Raw genomic sequence first — 24,159 nt, 5'->3', positions numbered from 1 at the left:
TGTTGTAGATTTAAGCCCAGGGTAACTCTGGGGAACGGCTGGCTAGAGTCCCATTTGATGTAAAATGGTGCTACAGCTTGATTCTCCCAACCATTCACATCAGATGAGAATCTGGCCCAGAGTGGGGCTAGGAGATTTTGAGCTTGCCAAAACCAGACATGATCCTTACTTCTGAAAAATGGTGTATGCTTAACCTATGAAAAATTCCTCCTAGCTGCCTCCATCAAGTAGGGGTGGCCAGAAAGATGTATCCCCTCCATCCATGCGATACCCCAGGTGGGAGCCACGGGCAGGAGGTGCTGCTGCCCTCTCCGTGCGCCGTTGGTCCTACTCTGTGGGTGGATCTCTGCTCAAGATTCAGACAAGCCTCATTTATATTTTCACGCCTCCCTCACGAGATGCGGAGCTCTAAAGCAGAAGAACTCGCTCTCATCTTGGTTTCTACCTCAGGGTATGCACCAAGAAGGCTCTCCATAAATGCTCGTGATGAAAAGACTGAACTGAGGTGAAGATTCCTATTTCTCTTTTTTTTTTTTTCAGTATGCGGGCCTCTCACTGTTGTGGCCTCTCCCGTTAGCGGACGGAGCACAGGCTCCAGACGCGCAGGCTCAGCGGCCATGGCTCACGGGCCCAGCCACTCCGCAGCATGTGGGATCTTCCCGTACCGGGGCACGAACCCGTGTCCCCTGCATCGGCAGGCGGACTCTCAACCACTGCGCCACCAGGGAAGCCCTCCATCTTTTAATCATTTCATTACTGTAGCTGTGAAAGCTCCCTTCCTCCTTTCCTCCTTCCCTCTCTCTCTCTGTGACCATATTGAAAATTATGCACAGAAACTGAAAGAGAAAGCAAGGCACTGAAAATGGCTCCTTGAAATGGCCAGTTCGCGAGTCACAAGGAACTGGTGTCAACTCATTATTCAGGTCACCAAGAGTGTCTGCTGCCTGGCAACCATCCTGCCATTGGATTTTCAAGTGGGCTCAGAAGAATGCACGAGCAGCACAAAGTGTGCAGGGATGGGCTCCAAGTTCCTCTGTGCCACCGCCTCTCCACGGTGAAACCCATTCTCTAATGAGGCTGCAGCTCACCGTGAGAGGAAAGGAAGGCAGTAAATCCGCAGGGATTAACTTTCCCTTCTGAAGCGCCTGACTAGACCACAGAGCAGGAGCACAGATTTTTGTCAAGCAGGAAACTGTCACAACTGCTCACGTTCTCACCCACACCGCATAGCCTCGGTTCAAAGGTTTGCTTTCCCTCAGCCAAAATGCTGGTTCTCAACATTAAATACATCCCCTAGGGCTCAACGCGCCAGGGCTGGGGCCTTCGTGTGACTCCTAAAGTGTGGCTTATGATAGAGACAAAGTTGGGGCACGGTGGGGAGGATCTAGGGGACCCGCTGGAGAAGAAGAAATCGCATTCTGTGCATTACAGACTCAGAATCAGAGACAGACCCCTTGCCTCAAGTTCTGCTCTGCTTTGGAAGACAAACCCCACTTTATTATAAAGCCCTCTTCCCCTTTCCCGCTAACGCTCCCCTCCCCAGAAATGATTGCCATGTAGAAAATTTTAGTGACAAAAGCCATTTGGTGGACGTCATGTTGGTTCCTTAAACTTTTTCCTTGGACAGTTGTTTGGAGAAATGGGAAAACATACTATACAAATTTGTGCTTTTATTGTTAAAGGAGTCAGAAAAGAGAGGATACACCTAACAGCCCTCCTCTCACCTCCCTCAGGCAATTTTTGATGACCTGCAGTTCGGGGCCAGAGTTTCTTAGGACATTTTCCAGCTAAAGAGACTCAGCTCCCACAGGCTGGTGGTTCGCTGGTTTGGAACCTGGCTCTGTGGCAGTCTTCAGGGGCTGTGTGCTAACGAGGCTGTGGTTTGCTAGCCAGAGACAAGGAAGGTGATAGATCCATAGGGGTTAAATCCCCTTTCAAAGCGCCTTTGCAGATAACAGCAGCAATCCCAGGAATGTCTGATGGATGGATGGATGGATGGGTGGATGGGATGGATGGATGGATGGATGGATGGATGGGATGGATGGATGGATGGATGGGTGGATGGGATGGATGGATGGGTGGATGGATGGATGGATGGGTGGGTGGATGGCTGGGTGATTAGATGAATGAGTGGACAGATGAATGGAGGAATGAACTTTGGACCTACATTCAGACTCCCTGGAAAAAATGTTGATGACCTAATGGTACTTCATAGAATAGTTATTCTTGGAAAGTGTTAGATCCTCTTAGCTCATACCATGCCTCTGTGTCAAATTGCAAAAAGGTGCCCCCTTTGGGCAGATGCTGCCTGCACCAGGTACCCAGGTTGGTGAGTGGCTGCATTTTAGCCCCACTTGCCCCCCTCAGCCATACGGGATGGCTGGGCCTTTGCTTCACAACACAGGAGCCAGGGCCACGTCCCCCAGGATGGCAGAAAGAATGCAGGTGACTTCAACCTTGCCCAGCACTGGTGACGTGCGGACCTGAATGTCCCCTCTGATTGTTCTCATGTCCCCCACTTACTCACATACCTTGTTTTCCCCCCAACTGCAAAATGCTTTCAACGCCTCTTCTATTTTCCATTAATTTCTACCTTCTAATGTTCCATGAAGTTTTCTCATCGTGTGAGATAATGAGAAACAGAAATTTAAATAGTCAGTAACTCCAAGTGTATTTGCAAGGTGGAGCAGGCTTCCCCCTGCAAAGTTCTGAGCCACCTGGAGAAAGCGGTAATGTGAAGGTGGAGAATTTGAAGTTTGAGAAACAAATTCTAAGAAGCCATGCATGGAAGGAAAATATGGGGGAAAAAATGACACTGCCGGTAGCTTTCTTCCATTCCTATTGTGCAAATAGGGTTACAGAATTAATAAGCAATTGGGAAATGTGACCATAACTACAACTATAATGAACGGACACTTCCGGGGTGCCGGGCATTGGGCTATCCGGTGAATCATCTTTATTCTTCAGGACTTTCAGATGGGAGAGCTGAGAACCTGAGAGGATAAGTGATTTTTCTCCCAGTTCTACCTGTAGGAAACTGAGGCGGGGGGGGGGGGGCACACAGTGAAACCCTAGAGATGGCCCAGAGCCCTCAGAGGAAGCTCACACCGCTGGGAAGTGGCAGGGTCAGGACGGGAAGCACGTGGACCAAATCCTCCGCCTGTGCTGGAGCCCAGAGGTCAGATAACCAAATCTGGCTCACTGCCTATTTCCGCACGTCTGGGAACACGCCACCCTCACTACATATGGCTTCTGGCTGCTTTTGTGCTACAGTGGCCGCGAGTAGTGGTGACACAGAGTGTCATAAAGCCCAACATATTTACGATCTGTCCTTTTATAGAAAAAGTGTGCAGACCCCTGTTCTAACCATGTAGGGATGGAGCACGAAGCAGCCCTCCCCCTTTCTGCCTCTTACTTCTGTTGGAAGCGGTCTGAGGACTGTCTCAGTCGAGTTCTCACTGAATCACCGGAAAGAGACAGCATCTCCTACAGCTAAGTTTATGACATGTCCTTCGGACCTGGAGGAGTCACCCAAGTTTCCAAAAGAAATGTTTCGAAAGACACCAAAGGTAAATCATCTCTGTCAGAGGGGAACAAACAAGAAGGCTCGTTGGAAATCAGAACTGTTTCAGGCCTGGCCTGTCTGCGGTCTTTTATGCATAGGTTGAAAACGAAGAGCTGGTGAAGGGGCATTTCAGATGAAAGCCTTATGTAATTTGTGAGATTAAACAAACAAAAGAGAAGGCTGGCTCCTCTAGAAAAGTTTACAGAAGAGAGTCGAAGAATGTGGTCACGCCCACTGATCTGTGGGGAAGACGAATGTAGAAGTGCAAAATTTCCCTGTGAAATGACCCTTCTGGGTTGCCTTGCACTCGGTGTGTGTGGGGATCACCAGGTTTCTACTAGGTTAGCAGGAGATCTGGTGGTCTCCCACATCTGTCTAAACACCCTTAAACTCAGATCTGTGGCTGGCTGAAGGCTCAGACACTTGTCCTCTCTTTGGTGGCACTCAGGCTACTTCTTTTATTTATTTATTTATTTATTTTTAACATCTTGATTGGAGTGGAATCGCTTTACAATGGTGTGTTAGTTTCTGCTGTATAACGAAGTGAATCAGCTATACGTATACATACACCCCCATATCCCCTCCCTCTTGCGGCTCCCTCCCACCCTCCCTATCCCACCCTCTAGGTGGTCACAAAGCACCCAGCTGATCTCCCTGCGCTACGCATAGGCTACTTCTTTTAAACTAAGGCTTGTCCTTCTGGTTCCTGGAGAGAGGAAAAGTCAGCGAAAAGAAATTCCTTCTCCCCTTAGAGAAACTGACGTCGCAGCTGTTTAGATGAATGGCAAACGTGTGGGGGGAGGGAGCGCGTCAGGCCTCTGTGACTTGAACCTCACAAAGGATGCCTCGGCGTCCCCTCAGGCGAGCAGCCACAGCTAGGCAGTGAGCGGGTCACACACTTCTCATCTCCAGGCTTCCCGGCTCAGCAATACCTAGCCCCGATCTGGCAGCTGGGCACGTCAGGGGGAGGGGGTCAAGGAGAAGGAGTCACACCCCACAGCTGCCTATCTGGAGCCCTGGCAGGGTTTAGGAATACTCCGCCTTCCATCAGAGGATTACTGCAGGAACGCCATTAACCCTCAATGTGTTTCGCAACTGCTTCTAGTGGAGGGAGCCCTGGGAGGGAGGGACGCCAAAGAAAGAGGGAATTTGAGGCCAACCCCACGTCCTGTACCCTGGGATGTGGCTCATCACACTGGGGGACAAAGCCTCGGGAGGCAGGCGACTGGTAGATCAACCGGGGATGAGGGTGCGGACAGAGAGATGGGGGCGGGAAATGGCGGAGGTGGGACGGTTGGTACCAAATAAACAGAACTGAAAACCTGATTCATAGGGTCAAATCCAAGCCAGCTCTGTCATTAGCTCAAAATGGGCCCCCTCTATGCCCAGGAGATAGCCTGTGCTGTCCACTTACTTCTGGTTTTACCTGGTTGAAAACTGCCGAGGACTGCACAAGGTGAGACCCAAGAGATGGGCCCGACAGCCCTCAGAGCTGGTCTGAGGCATAAAACCCATGTTCACAGGCTTCAACAGGAGCTACTGATGTTCCTTTTAGCATCCATCAGTGGTAGACGCAGCACTTCTGAATCCTTCACTCTCACTGCCGCCCCCCCACCCCACCCCGTGCCTGGGATTTCCATGGGTCTCTGATGGGTAGGGTACCAGACTCTGTCTCTTTGCTCCTGCTTTGTTCAAAGCCCACAGCCTCTAACACGAATAAGAACTCTTGCTTCCACTGCGACCTGCTAAAAATAACTGGCTGGTTAACAACTACAGAACTCTGATTATGGGCTTTATATATTTTTACTGGCTTCCTCATTACTCTTTTTACTTTTATTGAAAGAAGAAAGTGTTGGTTAAGAAAAAATAATCCATCACCTTAATTACACTCTTTTTTGGTTTTCCCCCATCCCCCGACCCTTACACACAGTTTTTCATTTGTAAAAGCTCAAATTCTAGAACAAGATACATGACGGCACTTTGTCTATAGTCAGTGATTTAAAAGAGAAAAGAAAGAAAGAAAAAAGAAAAGCACACCCAGGCTACATTATTTAGAACAACAGCAAAAAACGTCTCTTTAAACATCACATGACAACACAGCTTATTCACTCTCTCCTCCTCGCCCCTTCTCTACGTGGCTCTCTTTTTCTCCGTGGCTTGTTTCTCCTCACTACTGACTCATACCCTGGTATGCAATCAAAGTATACACCCCAAGCAGAAGACACAAGGCGATTTGGATTAAAAGAAAATGTTCTATGGCAAGAAATGAGTAAGAGGCAGAAAATGAAAGACACTTCAAAATATAAAAGATTAAGACTATCTAATAAGCCCGGGTCCAGAGGCCACTTTTGTTGCATTTCCTTAAAGATTTACCTGGTACATATAGATCTCTCCTAAAGAACAAGATTGCTTCTGTCTCGTGGTTAATATATAATGGAAAAGAAAAACAACTCCAATTCAAAAAAACATACTAACAGTATATACGCCTGTTGATAATATTGTTTCACCATCAACTTTCCCTATCCTGCTTGCCCAAACCTGATTTCTCTGTTTCTCTTTTTGAGTGAAAGCCTGGTTTAAGCCCCAAGGAATCCACACCCCAGCAAGAGAGGGCTGCTGCTGCCCTGACCAGGAGAGGCGAGTAGGTTAGATAGAGCGAATGGTCCGCTTTCCTCGCCCAAATGGAAGGCTTCGCTCAAGTCAAAATCCAGAGGTGCCTGCTGAGGTCAGAGGCGCCTCAACCCAACAGAATCCTCCTTGGCCCTGGGTTCATCTGGCTACCAAGTCAGAGTTCCGTGCAAAACTTGCCGATGTAATTGAAACTGTCCATTGTCAACTGCTATCCTGCTCTTGACTCCTTAGCCGAGTCTCTGCTCCCCACAGCTTGGTTTCCTCCTTCCAAAGATGTTCGTTATTTCTCAACACAACAGCCGTGGGCCAATCCATGCCACTCGCGGGCTGCCTTTGCTTAACCTCCAAAGCAGCCCATCGGGAGTGCACTGGAAATTCTTACCTTCGAGTCCCTAAGCCCTGTGTTTATTTTGGCTAAATGAGCACTGAGGCTCTGAGGCTGTTTTATTTATATATATATATATTTTTTACAAGAGAACATGACTGGCCTGTGACACTCATGGTAAACACAGCCCCCGGGACAGCACGTGTGCCCTGGTTTGTTTATTCTTTTACAGAAGCAAAGCGCTTAGCCACCGTACGTGTCATTCACGGACCCAGACATGTGTGCTCACACAGCACAGCGTCTGCAGCACGGGCTGTAAGTCTGTAGCCAGCCTTTCCCGGGAGCTTTGAGTCTCAACGATCAAAGTCATGTGAAACAACATAAGCAAGTTTCACTGCCCGAGCGTCCACGTTACCTTGGGTCCCGAAAGTTAGAACTTGAATTCAACTGTACTCCAAGCCGTTCAGTTTTGATCTCAGCTTTCCTTCCAATACTTTTAGATTCACATTAACATAAATCTCACACCCAAGGAGCACCATCAAATGCACATGAATACTCTTAATACTTTAAAATGTGCAGCGGGGCGGGGGGAGTGAGGATGGGGTTTAGGAGGCGAGGGAAGGCGAAAAAGAAAGAAAAGATATTCTACATAGGTAGGTCTGCCATTCCCGGTGCTGCTGTCCTCTTCCTCAGCTACTGTCTCAGGGCTGTGGCTGAGGAGTGGCAAACTGGGTGAGATGATGTGGAGTCAGAGAGCACATCTAGGTGGCAACCCAGGAAGTCATCTCTCTCCAGCCAGGAGCTGGACAGATTACTGAGACTGAAGATAATGAGTCTAGACTTCAGACACAAAAATGACTTCCCTTACCTGTGAAATGCTGTCACCTGTGGGGTTAAGGCCAGCCAATACAAACAGGGCACCGAAACCCTCACAACGGTTTGCATAAAACAGGTTCCGTCCTTAGGTGAGGGTGAGTGTCTCTGAGTGCGCTTTCCCCCGCAGCCAACTCAAGTGAAGCATTTATAGAGTGGCTTCTAAATGCTTAGCATTGGAACCCGGGTGGAAATGTTAGCAGTGTCAGCCAGGAGGACTGCAAAGAGGGTGAAATGTGAAATCCACTGCAGTAAACAGCACAGACATTAGCATCCCCAAGTTTGGAGATCTTTCTTCCCTCCCGGGATAAGGCAAGCATCACACATTCCTATTTCTTTGCCCTGCTCTCTATTTACCTTATTAGGGATAAAATGCCCTTTTCTGTTCTTCCGTCTTGTATTTCAAGTGCTCTAACTCCAGTCACCGAATGAGCCTCCTTCTTCCCTTAGACACCAGCTCCTGAGTTTTGCAACTTTCCCCCCTTTGGATTATCATTCCTTGTGTGTTTCCCCTAACTTTCTTCCCTCACAAAACTGCCCACCAGTGTACCTCACTGAGGGTTAATTGAGACCGCTGCCTTGGTACCCTGTGACTGGAAAGAAACCATCTTCAGGCGAAAATAAATCATTGCCACCTCATTTCACTTTTAATTTACTACTGGCTTTTTTTGTTGTTCAGTCTCCCCACAGCCTCTCGTTTCTCACCACTCATGCATGTTCAGCCTCATTGCTCTCCGTTGGACAGTGCAAGGCTGAAAGGTTTATCTGTAACCTATTTGTCTCTATTACAGGTTTCTAAACTTTAATTAAAGAAGAGACAGCGAGGATCTCAATCCCCCTTTCCCTGCATCTACAGGTGTTGTTGGCGCCACCTAGCGGTGAGAAGGTGTGGCATCTATTTTTCTCTTGTGAGCTTTGTCAAATTTGGAGGCTTACTGCCTCCACCAAATTCGTATCACGTGGGGGGAAGGAAAAGGCATGCAGAAATTTAAAAAGAACTTTTTTTTACCTTGAAAATCCTCACCTGCAAAAGCTGAGATGGGTTCTGGAAAAAAAACAGAAAAAAGTTTGAGTTAGATAAGGGGAAGAAATAGGGTGAACAAAGGGTATGATGAAGATTAATTTCATCAAGGTTTTTATACTATCCCACGTAAAGTATCCCATGTCCTCCACATGCTCTAGCCCACGTCTAACACATCGTCATCATGGGGGCCGGGTAGGTGGGGAAAAGATTCTCAAAGTTGCTGGTTTTGGAACAAAAAGTCCTTTATAGAGTAATGGGTCCCTGAAGCATCGTAATCAGTCACTTACCACAGATTACTTTCTCAGAGCCTGGATTACCTTTAGACGCCTGGGGCCCCGAGAATTGCCTGAAGAGACTAGGGTGGTCCCAGGTGCTCTGACATCAGGCACACACACACCTGGGACCCACATGCCAAGAAAAGCACTTGGTGAGTTATTATAGTTACTCTGCAGACTGAAAGTAGGTCTCGTTCCTTGTCAGGATTGCCTCTTGCTTTGGGGAATGTCCATGGCTCTGAGATGCGCACATTTTACTAGGTAAAATGTGCGCATCTCAGGCGGGCCGGCCGTCTCAGCACTTCTGTCCAAGGTGACAGTGTCCTTCCTATGCTGGTCACCTGGCATGCAATGTTTAATCTTACAACTTTGGCATCTTGAGCATTAGAGATATTAGCCTCAAAGCAAAATCTAAACTCTTACTCCACATGCCATACCTTGCCCTGAAATTCATTCATGTAAAAGAGCTACTTGGGTAATTGTGTTATCACTCTGATATAACATATGTACTATTTTCGCTCACCAGTGAAGGCTTCCATTAAATCCATCAAACCTTTCCATCATGTAATTCTGACTGACAGTTGCTCTCGCCCTCTAGCATTTTCTTTGCTAAAAGCTGGAGTCTGATGATGGGGTCTTGGCACCCTCAATCTCCATATACTTAGTGCGTGTCTATTTCTGAATGGGAACGGGGATATAAGACTTCACCTCATCTCACCCCTCTCCCGTCCTGAATGCAGCCCAAGCTATAACTGCACTCACACCTCGCCTCCCGCACAGACTGGAGCTGCCCCACCCACTGGGTAAGAGCTGTGTTTGAAAACGATGTGCTCTCTCTTCTTGTACATCCCAGCCCTTGGAAGAGCCACAAAGAGACAGATATTCACGTACCCATACAGTTCTCCAGCGGGACATCGGTGCTTATCCGAATGTCATCAATGGCAATTTCTCCCGAACGTCCTTTTCCTATAACTCCCTCGAACACGATCTAGAAGCCGGAAGAAAAAGAGCCATGGTTAACTGAGCTTCCTTGTCCAAACAGTGCAAAGATTTCCAATTTTCTGTTAACTGCAGCTTAAAATGTATGTGTGTGTGCGTGTGCGTGTGTGTTACTGCACCTGGTACACATCTGTTGACCACATGGCTATGGTGCTTGAAATCTTAATTTAAAAAGAGTTGGTTCAAGTCAAATGCATATTTGAGGTGATTAAAGAATACATATATAACAAAGTGATGGATATTGTTGTCCAGTAACCAGAATGTATTGACTAAAAGGACCACAATCAGAGCACGTTTAATGGAGAATTGAAATTTCCCTAGCCATTTTTGATATTTTTTCTCATAAATCTTTCAAATGCCCAATCCGGGTATTTGGAAACTCAGAGGACACGAGCAGGTGGGGGTAAGGTGAGAAATGTAGTATACAGGTTTGTGTCCCCTTGGGGGTAATAACACTGTCATATGGCTCCATTATTACAATGAGTAGGGAAGTGATTTTCCTTCACTAGTTTACTGAGCACCTAATATGTGCCAGGCACCATGACAGTTCCAAAGCCTAATAAGAGAAGACCCTCTGACCAGGAAATCTCACCGTTTAGTGGGCGAGACAAAAATGCCAACAGGTACTCGCAACACCACGCCCTGAGGTTTATAAGTGGGAAGGCAGGTGCGGGGTTGGGGGGAGGGACTCAGGCTGCCTAACAAGCTCGAGAGTGACTGCAGGCAGCACACAGGAGCCCCTCTGCTCTGTGGTCTCCATGCCGCCCGCCCTCGTTCTCGCCCTCCCCAGGTTCTCTCTGCAAACGAGCACATGTCCTCTGGCAAGCTGAGCGTGCAGTTGGCTGCTTCACCAGCCATCTGTTGCTGTTTCTCGTCTGGGGAGGAGCAGGTTAACGCTATGGCTGGTTCTCAATCACCTCTTCCACAGTATGCCCACTCCTACCCAAGTTTCAGCCCCAGCTGTGCGTACCCATCTGTGCCTCGGGCGCTTGCCCTGTGGGGCAGAGATAATAGAACTCAACTCCGGGAGCTGCTGGGACAGATACCACTCGCTTAGGAGTCTCTCTGGTCTGCTGGCCACTAAACACCAACAGCGACCCTCCCCTTCCCGTGTTCACACTTGCTGGGACAGGGGTGGGAGGCTGTTTCCCTCTCCTCCTCGGAGTCTGAGGGGCTCCACAGGCTTCTTCCCCTTGTGTGTGGAGGGTTTGTTTGTGTTTATTTCCCTGGCTTCTGCGTCCCTTTGTCAGCCTACCTGATAGCAATCTAAAATAAAATGGAGAGAAGAAACATTTGTCGGAGAAGGTTTCAGCAATATAAAAGGCGATAGGAGGAACAAAGAACCAAGTCTGGGTGTAGAGATAGGCACATTCTGAATAACAAATAAGAGTGTCATTTGGTTGCCATGGCAACGTGAGAAACACAATGAAAACAGCGGCGCTTAACCGCGTTCCCTAAAGATGAATGGGCACGGCCCTTTGAAATATTGAAACACAGATCACAACGATTCCCTCGGATCTCCGCAACGGTCTCCCGTCGCCACCCCACCTGGTACTCCATGTCATAGCTGGGCAAGATGATCCGCCCGTGTTTCCACTCGCCGCCCTGGTCCTCGCGGATGACCCAGAGGAGCTTGCTCTCCTGGCTGGCTTCGCGCACTACCTGCAGCGCCACCCCGCGGCCTCCCGTGGCTTGGTACTGGAACTCCATGCACACGGGGCTCCGCGGCAGGTGGACGGGTGGGCTGATGAGCCGCGCGTACTGGCCCTCTCTCCCGCCATCGCTCTGCAGCCGCAAGAAATTCCTGTCATCTGGGGGGAAACAAACCCAAACAGGGGTTCCTGGTAAATAATTGGGAAAGACACCAGTTGGCAGTTGTGGTCCCTCCGGGGTGAAGCTGGGGCAGAGTTTGGGTGTCTTTTATTTATGAACTAGTTCTCCAGGCCCTGTGTCCCTTTCTTAGGGCTCTGGAACCCGGACTCAAATGCTGCATCCTCTTGAAGCCCTTTCTTGAGTCTTTCCGTCAAGAAGGTCCCTCCTGCCTATTTCCCTGCATCACTTCTTTTGTGCCTTTTACATATGGCACCCGGCGCCGCTGGCCGTAGGTCTTGGCTGGTTGTATTTGTACTTGTCTTCCCCCCCCCCCCCCAGATTCCGAGAGGCCAGACCTACGTTTTACGCATCATCGGCTTACCCAAAGGGCCAGTGCACTCTAATGAACTGGATAATAAAGTGGTGAAATGGCTGCTAGACTAGAGGATGTTTCTGGCCAGGTGGTTTATAATTCAAGCCTTTATCATCTTGGCTGGGCACTGTCCAAATGGAAGACATTTAAAAGCTTCTGTCTCCGACGGTGCTACTGGATGGTGCCTGGGCTCTAGTAACTGCAACTCGGAAGACTCACATCCCTGCTCAAGCAGAACAGGGAATGGTGGCATCACAGGGGTGATTCAGGGGGCCTGAGACCCCAATCCCTTCCCTGACCAGCCTGGGGAGGCCTGAACTTGGCCTTCCTTAGAGAGCCAGGCGAACACAGCCCCAATGAAAACAAGTGCTGTCATCATCACTAACAAAGGCTAAGTGTTTAGCAGAGAACATACACGTATTGGGAAATGAAGGTTTCACCCATCCAAATGTTTGAAGAGCGTGTCTTTTGGCCGATTAGCTTTTAGATACATCAGGCACTGTGTGGGAGGCTGAGTTCCCATTCCTGCTGGCAGACCCCATGCCTTGCAGACACAGGTCTGGGGACCCGCACCAGCAAATCCAGCGTGTGGAGGAGCATTCCGGCCACTTGCACGGAGAACAGGATGGCATCTGAGGAGAAAGTCTCACGGCCTCCTTTGGGCCCTGAAACATCTTATGCTGAACACTTCTGCAAGATGGCGGGGGCACTTTTGCACCACACACCCAGCACATCGGACACCTCAGGATCAGGTTAATCTGAGACGTGGGCACAGAGCTCTCTTACTCAACAGGGACTGTGAACCTCCTGGGCTTATCAGGGGAGGACAGGCGGGCACTCCAGAGCCCTGAATCAACAGGGTGCTCCTGGACCACCGGTTTGCTGTTGCTCTTCCTGCTGACATCATCTTTCTAGTGAGAGCAGAGCCTGTGACAGTCATCAGTGGCCCAGAAACAGCTCTTTCAACTCTCCTCCTCCTGGCCACGTCTCTCCCTGTCTCCCCTAAGTCCCTTCTGGTTAGATTCTCCAGGGTTATTGCTCTAGAAGCTACCCTCCCCTGAAGTCAAATTAGACCAGCTTAGGATGCATAGTCGGGATTCCAGTTTGGGACTCCTTAACCATCCAGAACCACGCTGGTCTAACGTCCCACAACACGGGACCTCTTCAAGGCCAAAGTCAGCACAGATAAGTAGGCAGCTGTCTGGAGCAGAGCATTTTAATGACGGCGATCTACCGAGGGAGGAGACACTGGTGCCACAAGCAGACACGCAAAGAACTCCTGAACCTACACTTCTCCTATCAGATCTCATTACTGCCACTATTAAGGGCAATAATTCTAAGTCATATTTGCATAATGCTTTACAGGTTACAAAGCATGCTGATATGCATTCATAATTTAATCACTGCTATATGCTCGCGAGCTAGGTCTTACTAATCTTCTTTTGCACGAGATGTAGAAACTGAGGCTCAGAGAGGCTCAAGTGACTTTCCAAGGGAGAGAAGCTAGTGAGTAGCACAGCTGGACTCGACTCCAGGTTTCCCCACATTCGTGCAGTAGGCCCTTCACTTCAGCTGTGGCCCCAGTACCTTGTCCCCAGTCGGTGTAATCAATCACACGCTGTTCAAGGCAAACTGGCTTCTCTGCTGAGCTCTGTTGCCTCTTCTCCATTTACCTGTAATTCTCTGCTCCCCGACCCCCATCCCACCCCTTTTGCCAGTTCTTCTCCTAACCATTCTGGCACACTTCAACATTAATTCCTCTCTTCTCTCAACAGCTCGAGCATCTACCGACCACACCACTGATTCTACCTTGCTTTAAAAAAGACTGGAGACCATTTTGCATGTGTTTCAGCGGGTAAACACCCACTGCCTTGTACTGTAATTTAACTGTTTGGTGTGTGTCTTTCCTATTGCCCTGGTTAGATGTAAGGTCCTGGCCTTACACATGGAAGGGTTAATAATGCTTCTTCTCCCTGCCCCTAGACAGTGACAAATACATGCCACCACTCAGGAAAATTTTGTTCCCGTGAATGAATGAATGACAAACACATGGATAAAGAATGCAGTGAGGCTGCCCACTGGAAACAAGAACAGAGCGGGAATCACCTGGCCTCCGGTAAGCCCTCAGGTTCATATAATCTTCTCTCACGGTTCCCTCCCGTTCTACTGAGCCAACAGCCTTTTTCAGAGGTGAGGGGATTTTTTTTTGAGATGCTCTGCTTCTTATTACGGAACATTTATCCCGCAGTATGAGTATGTGTAAAGAAAAAGGTACAATAGCTTTTGCAAAGTGAATATACCTACAGTCAATAGATAGATCCAAAAACAGGGTGACCGCGGAAGCATCCGGTCCACTGAGCTACCAGCGAGAACCCCCCAAACGCTCCCTGCTCCAGTCATTTCCAAGCCTTTACTGTTTCCACTCGTATATAAAGGAAACCAGATTTCAGAGACTTATTATTCAGCCTTCTTCCTTCACAGTTTCACAAATAAGACCCACTGGCTGCCTGAAAATTGCTTTGGCAGAAATACTGTCACTTGTGTGAATTTACATTCCTGAGCAGCAGGGGAATCATAGCATAATGGTTAGAATTTAGTAAGTAAAATGTGTGTGGAGGTGTAAAGAGCTGGGCTGGCTGGGTTTTATCCGGTCTGTTTTATTTACCCATCCTGTTGCTAAAACTTCAGGCACGATGAGGCCGAAGGTTTCACAGACTGCCTCTCCCGGGGACCTGAGCTGGCCGCCTCCCCTCTCCCTCCCTTTCCTCTCCTCTCTTCTCTCTCTCTCACGATAAGATGATAATCACCGTGCATGATTTAAAGGACCACTGGAAGACCAGGGAGTTAATGCTGGTGGCGTGCTAAGCGTGAGCGGCTGAAGGATCGTAATTCAGTGCTGACATCTGAGCTAATCCACTAGTTTGCAGAATCTCAAGACAAGCAGGCCTCTGAATTTCACTTAGTGAAATCATTTGTTCCCCACTTGTCTGTTAAGTGCTATGAGCTCGAGGGAAGAAAGATGATATGTAAATTTAAGGAATTAGCAGCAGACATCAGTCAGAGGGACGCTGAGCTGCAAAACGTCCCTGCCTGTCACTGACAGGGGACTGATTAGAAGCAGGACATCATGAAGGAATGGCTTCGGCCAGGAAAAGCCCAGAGATGGGGAGAGGAAGAGTAGGGGCAAGAGAATTGTTGTGACCTGAGCACCTCTGTGGGCCAGATATCACACTGGTGGCTTTGTTGCCTTCCGTAATCTTCCCTGTGAATTAAGTATTACGTTCTCCATTTTTACCAAAAAGGAAACAGAGGCTCAGAGAATTGAAGTCATGTGTCCCAGACCACTGCTAGAGAGTGATGGAAGTAAGATCTGAGCCCTGACTGGACTGAGAAAAATCGCCAGAAACTCGCCTCTCATCTGGGCTGGAATCCTAATGTTCGCTAGTCTTTCAAAGCCTCAGTCTTCCCATCTGTGAAATGGATATAATAACAGCAATACTGCATAGGGTCGTGAGGAGGAGGAAATGGAAAGAGCCTTGTGAGGTGCTTTGCATACGAACAACGCTCCATAAATGCTCTGATCTTCATTGCCACTGCCATCACTAAACCACTGCCTCCTGGGCTGGCCTTTTTGTTTCTTTTAGAAAGAAAAAGGGTCCAAAGAGCACCAATAACCTGGGAGGACCAATCCAAGACTCAAAGGAAGTAAGATTTGGCTCAAGGACAGTAAAGATATTCTCTGGAATAAGATGGTTCCCAGATCCATCCTAACTCCAGAAACCAGCCAGCCTCAAGTTGTACACATCAGACACTGTTTACCACATGCTTTTGGGTCAATCTACAGTAGATGAAATAAAATAATACACGATTCTGGAATGAGAGTGGGACCTCAAAAGACCATTTAGATGGGGCCAGCCCTGCTGCCCAGAGGAACCATGCTGCAAACATCCGCAGAACAGCTGTCTACCCTTCGCTTTAAATTCTCCAGAGGAGGAGTTTCCATAGGCCATGCTGGCAATGTGTCTTCTGGGTCACAGCCCTAACTGTCAGAAACTTCTTAACTTCATTTCTAAGTTTTCCTACTGTCATTTAGACACATGTCCTCCTTCTATTCCCGACGGAGTGCAGCCAATTTCTGTCCTCTGACATAGAAACATCTTCACTCGCGAAGAATTAAGACCCTGGTCTTCACTTCCTCAGGAAACACAACCCTTGCCTCTTTAAAAATCCTCTTTCCAGGGCTTTGGTTGTGGCAGGTCTCCACGTTGACCCTTCACCAAGCTAAGTGCTTCAGTTCTTTGAAGTTATGGCACCCATATATGTGCTGTGAGCGAAGCACATGTGCTATCAGTGGAGTTCTTCTAGAACATTCTAATGTATGGCCTACCACTGCCAAACACAGAGGAAGTTTTAACAGACAGTGGCTGTTGGTGACTTGATAGAGCAAAGGGTTGGCCTGGCATGGGTGGGCTACTTTATTGATTTATTTAGACTTTAGGGGAAAAGCCCTTTGGATTGTTAAGAGGTCCCCAAACACGGCCAGCTAAGAGTCAGCTCTACCTGCTGGAGGCTGTCTTCTCGTTTCTGTAGCTGATGGCAGTGATGTCGGCAATGGATAGCTTCCAATGGGAAACAATGCAGAGGAGATACATTTAGCAGCAGAAAGAGAATGAAGGAAAAATGTTCCAGAGATACAATCCGTCTCCCCCCAGACCTGACATGTTTGGGAGGCATTTTGCTAGGTTCTTGACTCAAAACATCTGTTGTTGCCCATGACGCAGGGAAAACAATCGCATGGGAATGAACAACAGTTCAAAAGGGCAGAGAGGAAGTGCAGAGAACAAGGTCATTCAGCGTCTTAACCTGCTGCTGTCTCTAGAAAGGGTCTCCTGACATTTCACCTGGCGATTTATGACCACATCTGGCTTCAGCTGATCACGTGACCACTTCTGGCCCAACAGCCATGGAATCAGTGGTGCCGACACCTTACCAAAGCCTGAGATAAATCACCAGTCTGATCCTCCAGGCTATCGCAAAGCCAAACACACCATCTGTCCAACACACGCATCTCCTGGCTAGCATCTTGCCCTCCTACTAGAACAACCATCTGAAAGAATATTTAGTGCTGCAGGAGATGGAGTCTCTTTGTATAGGTCATGCTTAAGACATGAGTCAGCCCCTCAGCTGGCCTCCCAAGGTCAGACCATCTCTGCTAAGGTCCTCAAATTAACAACCGGCTAAGGGAAACACTGACTTTGGATGAACTCTGCAGGATGTTCTCAAGGTTTGCAATTGACCGTCTTGTGGACATTTGAGGTTTCAGGCCTGGGCTTTGCAGGAGTCTATCTTGAGCTGCTTTTTTGGTATGTCGGCTTTCATGAAGGTTTGCAATCGACTCAGTCTTGTTATCACTCTGCCCCTTCATTATCAATCTTACACACTCAACCAATCATGACTTTCAGAATAAAAGGAAGAGCTTCTCCTCTCTACTGCTGTCTTTTCTACAAAGTCAGAGATGTCTTCCTTCCTACGCTCCTTAAAGAAGGGCCTCTATGCTTTCCTTTTCCAGTTGAAGTTATTCCTTAAATATGGCTTTCTTTTAGCCCAGCTGTTCCTGGCCTTTAATTATCTAGCCTGCTCTAAGCCTGAGAAGTTCCCGTCTCCCTATTTGTAGTGGCTGTGCCCCAGACACGCCACAGCACCCTCTTTCTGAAGGCAGTTCAAGCTGATGCCAATCCCGTGTCTGGATTGTTTGCTGCCATTGGTCCCACCTATGAGGAAGGTCTTTTGAGTTAAGAGAGTTGCTTTTTAATTCACAGAATCCCTGCTAACTCACCGCCCAAAATCAAGCCCATTGTAAGCAAGTTGACTCATGAGTCATTTTCACTGATTTCTTTGTGACTGTCTACTGACCATACCCACTCAACACTTAATCCTCTTGTATGTATGCCCCATAGTGAACCACAGTTCTGGTCCTCCACTCTCATGGGGTTTATTCAGTGGCCCAACCTGCATCAAAACAGCCCTACGAGAAGTCAACAGAACTACCACTTACATCTGATGGAAGGGCTGCCATTTGTAAAATTTGAATATTCCAGAACCTTGTATTCTTGACTTACTCTCACTTGTTTTTGAACCCAGAGTAAAGGTTCTGGTCTCTCAATCCAATAAGCATATAAATGCTAGGTAGCCAAAGCTCTGTCCTTTTATAAAGGCATACTATTCCAAATAGCCTTTGTCTGTTTTCTTTATGTCACTTCCATGATTTGAAATGAAGTAATATTGTAGTCATACTTCGTTATTCGTTAGGTCAACAAATATATAAAAGAACACACATTTGGGGTGACCACACACTTGAGGATTCTGAAGCTGACCTGGAACAGTTCCCTTTATCTCTAGTCTTGTCTCATTCCTGAAGATAATAATAACAACAACAGTGATAGTAAAACTACCTAACTAAATAACTAAATAAATATTAGTTTATTTAAACGATTTTAGTTTATTTAAATATTATTTATTTAAACTAACTAAATATTACTATTATTGCTATTACTTAGTATTTACTCTTTTTTTTTTTTTTTTTGCGGTACGCAGGCCTCTTACTGTTGTGGCCTCTCCCGTTGTGGGGCACAGGCTCTGGACGTGCAGGCTCAGCGGCCATGGCTTACGGGCCCAGGGCGTGTGGGATCTTCCGGACCGGGGCCCGAACCCGTGTCCCCTGCATCGGCAGGCGGACTCTCAACCACTGCGCCACCAGGGAAGCCCCAGTATAGTTCCTATACTGTCTAATAGTATGTTACTTGCTTACTTTACTATGTTACTCACTGAGGTACAATGACAGTGACAAAAAATGCCAGGCACTGAACACTCCCACCAAGGAGAAGGCACATCTCCCTAATTATTTTCTCTTGGTTTACACCAAACCAAGGAGCGACAGAGTCAGCAAGCACCCTGGAAGTTACTCTTCACGCCAAAAGGTGCTGCAGCTGTGCTGACTGTAAGACAGCATCCTGTGATAACGGACGTGTTCTCTATCTGCACCGTCCCACACGGAGTGGGCACTGAGCTCTTGAAATGTGGCTGATGTGATGGAGGAACTGAAGTTTTATCTGTATTTAATTTTAATTAAAATTAAAATAGTCACGTGTGGCTAGCGGCTACCGTATTACACAGGGCAGGTCTAGACACACGGGTTCACCATAGCATCTCAAGGCATTTTTGCCTTGTTCCTTAAAGAGCTGAATCCGATCTTCCTCAAAATTCTGTTTCTGATCAATGCACTTAAGAATATCTGTGGGAGATACAGCTGCTTCCACTAGGGGAGACATTTTCTGTGTCATTGTAGTTACAGAGCAAAGGCAAAGTGCTTTCTCAGAGAACAAGGTACTAGCTCCTCTGCAACCACCAGGGGTCACTGAATTCAGAACAGGGTCCCCAGGGGCTGGTATGAACACACTCCAGGCTCCTCAGCCACAAGCAAAGAGCTAAAAAAAGAAATTCTGAATGTCTTGAAAGACTATCTTGAAAAACAAAAACAGTGGAATAAAACCAGTGGGTGTCTTGTCAGCCTTAAGCAACTATTACCACTAGCCAAAAGAACAGAACTAATTGCTTACTTAAAAGGAAAAGAAACAAAACAAGACAAAACATGAGAAAAGAACTAAATCAGAAAACATCTAAGGAATGTAAGTAGTTTCCACAGACACTTCTAATCAAGTAGTCCGTGTATGATATTTGAACATGGCTGTTGTCTTTTTTCTTTCCTCCCTTCTCCCTCTGCACTTGATGGGGACACCTCCTTTCTTAAATGTAATTACTTTTGTTTACCTATCTAACAAGGAGATAAAACACATGGCACACTTTTCTTAAAGAGTGGAGCGGTCTCCTCTTTGTGGAGGGGCAAAGTGTGGGTGACACAGCACTTTCAGGCTTGACTTGGAAGGTCCCGGGACTCGGAACCCGTTAGCATTTGCCCTGCCCCTAACCAAGCACAGCTGTTTCCTTTCTCCCAACTGCTCTCCTCGGGGCTCCAATTTTTTTGAAGAAGAAGAAAGGACCACCCTGAACAGAAAGGGCTCTCTATCCTCTCCTGCTTAGAGCCCAGTTCATGGTGTGTAAGGGGAAGGACAATGGGAAATACAGCAAATGATTTTTAAATCATCAGAGGATGGACAGAAGCACTCTGAAGACAACATTATGATTTTGTTTTCTGGAGGCAACGTCCAAGGGCCACTTTTCCAAACTTCAGGGATTCCTTTGGAACAGGAAAATAATTATTTTCTTTTTCGATTTCTTAAGGGAGAAAAACATTAGATCTAGCAGTTCCTTATGGCCCTAATTTTCTTTCTGTCCCCATCCAGCCAGCTAAAGGTTGGACTTCTGCCCGCTCTGCAAGATTGCTCTGAAGAGCCTTCCCAAACCGCAGGGTGTAATGAATCAAGTGGAACGCGGGCAGGATGAGGATTCCCAGCCAGTAGCCGGGGTCAACCCATGGGGCATCAGGTGAGGGTGAGGGCTGGGCGAAGAGGGGGCAGAGGGGAACTGCGTCAAATGGAGAGTAGCTTAAGCTCTCCCCGAAGTGTCACTTGCTAACTGGTGGCCTTGGAGTCTGGACAGGGCTGACCTCAGGCATTCTTAGAGAAAATCTGCTCAGAAGAGTGCAAGGGAGGAAGTGGAATAATTAGAAAGAACCTGAGGATGGATGCTGAATAAGAGCCAGTAAATCTCCCCTTGCTGTATCACCTGCATCCCTTTATTCAACGTGCCTTTGCCAAGCTGCCCCCTTATACAAACACCTCACACACACACACACACACACACACACACACACATATAAACCACAAACACACTCAAACATAAACATACACACACACGCATATAAACCACAAACACACTCAAACATAAACATACAGACACACACACACAGATTCATCCATGCACACAAACTAAACGTATGCATATACATATTTACAAACACACAAGATCTACACATAAAAACAACATATGCACGTACACACAAAACCCACAAATACCTTGAGAAAGAAAGACATACACACAGCGCACAAATGCACACGTATAAATATCACACATATACACACACAGCACACAAATGCACACACATAAACATCACACGTACACCACCCCACCCCCACGGCAAATTTTCTTTACGTTTGGATAAAAAGTGGAGGTTGGGAAAACAACCAATTAATTGGGCCAAGTCTCAAAGGAGAGGAAATGAAATGAAAAATCCAGGCTGGGTTATAAAAATAAGTATTTTTTTTCCAACGTGCATGACGCTCATTATATTAATTAAACATTATTGCAGTGAGTGAGAGGGGGAGGGTGATTAACGCTGGGATGAGGGTAAGTGTTCTCTCCTGTTGCCTGAGGCCGTGGTGATCTTCAGATATTAATCTCTCTGAGCACTCAAATCCTGAAGAGATAAACACTTGAAATATGAAAATGTTTTTCTCCGGAGCAGATGCTGTGACCCTCCGGGAAAGCAAGCGCAGGAGACCGCCCGCGGAGAGCGTCCATCCCACTGCCGTCCCTGGAGACAGGGGACACGGCCAGTCCTTGGGGTGAGGGGCAGCAGAGCGGCTCTGGGGGACTCTGAAGAAGGGGAGGTCCCTCCCCCCTTTCATTCTCTAGGCAGGCAACATATGATCTACTAATTTCCAGAATTAAGCCCTTCCCTCTCAAACGCTTACAGGGGGCCCAAGATCCAGGAACACTGAAAGCTAACACGTGACGTGCTAGAGCAACGTATGCTACGTACTGGCTTGTGAGAGCCGACTGTGGAGTTTTCTGGAATTTTGCAAGCCTACTGTGAAATGCAAGCATTGTTAACAATTGAATTCTATAAAGTTGCAATGAAATAAAGTATATTAAAAAAGAAAGGAAATTCTCAAAATGCAATACTTCCTAATTATTTTATACATTTTACTGGTATGCATGATTCAGAAGTTATTTATATCTCTGTTACCTGTGTGAGGGAAAAAAACTATCTAAGGCTGTGTGGCTGTACTTCTCAACTCCACCTCCGATGATGTCATGTTGGTAGCTTGCATTCAACCACAGTGGGAGGATTTACACCACAGAGAGTGGCGAACATTAATTACAAAGCAGATTTTTTTTTTTAAACCTGGAGAGCCAGTCGTTAAACATTTACCAGAACATCACTGTAAAAGCATGCCACAATGGAAAGAGTGGACAACTCCTGCTTAGAAGGGCTAAAGGCAACCCCTCTCTACCAACAGTGCCAGGAGAGCCTCTGAAATCGGGCTCTCTGAAACCAAGAGGACGGCTTCACAATATTCAAGAGGCCAAGTGCCAGGCAGCGCTGCGAGACACCCATGGGTGTGGCAGCATTTCAGGCCCTCCACTTGGTTTTCAACAGAAGTGATGATACCCTCCAAAAAGTATCAGTCAGACTTGGGGCCAGGAGTTTCCCAATGAGCCATTTTAGGAACAATGTCCAGCTTGGAGTCACAAGGGGCTCTGTGATGGTGGCATCGAGAGCTGGCTACGGCAACAAAGGGACATTGACTCATCCCCTCTCCTAGGACCTCCTAATTGCTCTTTCTTTCCTCTTCTTTGATCTTGGCCTCTCTCGCTCCCTCCCAGCTTCCAGGCTGCTCTGTAATCACAAGAGAGGGCCAGGAACCGCCAACCAGCTATTCTGTCAGGTGACACTGTCAGTAAAGGCCGGTGGTTTGCAGGCAAAGAGCAGAGGCTTGTTCTGTGAAGTTAAGGCTGGCCTTAACTCTCTCATCGCTTAATTCGAGGCTGGCTTACCTGGAAACGTCCGGTCGCTGGGGCCGGAGCTGCTGGTCCAGGTGCTTTTGAGCCACTTGGCACGGTCGTACATCCAACCACAGGGCTCCTCGGGGAAATCAAAGTTGCAGTTGAATCCTGAAGGGAGCTGCAAATCTTTGTCTAAAAGGGAAAACAAAAACCCCGAAACAAGTCAAATGAAATGGGTTCGGAGAACAGCCACAGTGGTGCTATTTAAACGGCTGGCAGGGCCTAAGGGGAGAGCAGAGAAAGAAATGGCTCCCTTTGCTTATTCATTTAACTCATCTTGGCGATTGTTGGCTTTAGGGTCAGCCTTTGGTCTCATCCTTCCCAGGCATGAAAGCCAAGGCTGCCAGTGGTTCCCATAGTAAGCAATTATAAATGAGGCCACCAAATGGCTTCAGGCTCTAATCGCCCTCTTCTGTCCACTCTGGAGAGCAGACAAATGTGGAAACTGCTGTTCCCTAAAATGCCAGAGAAGAATGTCTCCCCATTGCCTCAGTGGAAGGCAGGATCCTGCCAACCTGGCTGTCAGCAGTGATGGACAGCCCGTTGGCATCCGGAGAGGCTGAAATTCAAAATGCGGGAGGTGCTGGCCAGGGAGGAGAAAGTGATCTTGGAAACAAGGGAGGCTTGTTTGCCCTTCACCTCCCTGTGCCAGGCCTCTTGTTTCAGAAGACCGGGTCAGTTCAGCATCCCCGGGGGAGGCACTGCCAGGCGGGTGATTTGGCATGTTAGGGCAAATTGAGGGGACCAGACCAGCCTGCCGCCCAGCTCAGCGCTGACCAGGAGGAAAAATAATTTGACATGGCTCGGGGTGCCTGAACGCCAGGATTCCAGGGACAGCACAGAATGGAAATCTAAGAGACCACACAATGGCTCACCCCTGTCTGCTCGGCTGTTCACCTCTAAGTGAACAGACCGAACCCAAAGGGTTTCTTTGCAGGTTCCACTCAGCTCTAAAAATCCAGTCTGAGCTGGTGCCGAACACGTGATTAAGTCGGGGGTGGGGTGGAGGTGGGGAAAGAGAGGAAACGGGAACCCAGATTTGGACTCTTGTCCTCAGTAGCTGCGGAGACAGCGGAAAAGTGTTGGCTAACGCTGGTAGCAGGGAGGAAGTGGGGTCTTTGGCCTTTTCACTTCCCTTCTCAGGGTTCCCAGAGAGGAATTTCCGTGGGGAAGGCAGGTTAGGAAGTCTAAAGGGAACAGTCGACTGGTGGAAACACATTGCTCCCAACCTGGGGGGCGAGGACGGATCACCTCTGAGGGGAAGGGCACTGCTGGCCTTGGCGGCAGGTTGCCACCGGGTCCTGCTCGTGTCTCCCCTTCCCAAGAAAGAATATTTAATACTTGCCCACCCTTGGCCAAAGTCAGCTTGAGCTGAGAAGAAACACATGGAATCTATTACTGAAGCGTCAACCTGTGGCTTGGAAAAGTCAGCCCTCGGCCCTCCCCATCCCCTTTTCCCGACAACTTCTAAGTTTC

General features: G+C 47.9%; 1 protein-coding gene across 5 annotated transcripts in view; it reads right to left on the bottom strand.

Annotated features, from left to right (window-relative positions):
• The window catches only part of NRP2 (neuropilin 2), a 111,106-nt gene that overhangs the window by 18,895 nt on the left and 68,052 nt on the right, over positions 1-24,159 (bottom strand). For 3 of the 5 annotated variants that reach the window (XM_065881121.1, XM_065881122.1, XM_065881124.1), the window contains exons 12-15: positions 22,675-22,815; positions 11,241-11,503; positions 9,585-9,681; positions 8,419-8,439 (exon numbers count right to left, since the gene is read on the bottom strand). In XM_065881121.1, the coding sequence (XP_065737193.1) occupies positions 8,419-8,439; positions 9,585-9,681; positions 11,241-11,503; positions 22,675-22,815 (522 nt within the window). Of the gene's footprint in view, positions 1-8,403; positions 8,440-9,584; positions 9,682-11,240; positions 11,504-22,674; positions 22,816-24,159 lie in introns of all 5 variants that reach the window. The other 2 variants (XM_065881120.1, XM_065881123.1) reach the window with 1 other exon arrangement.

Source organism: Phocoena phocoena, chromosome 7 (assembly GCF_963924675.1).
Source record: "Phocoena phocoena chromosome 7, mPhoPho1.1, whole genome shotgun sequence".
In the NCBI taxonomy this organism is placed as follows: domain Eukaryota; kingdom Metazoa; phylum Chordata; class Mammalia; order Artiodactyla; family Phocoenidae; genus Phocoena; species Phocoena phocoena.
The sequence above is the reverse complement of the archived record's forward strand: the minus strand, read 5'-3'. Positions and strand labels throughout refer to the sequence as shown.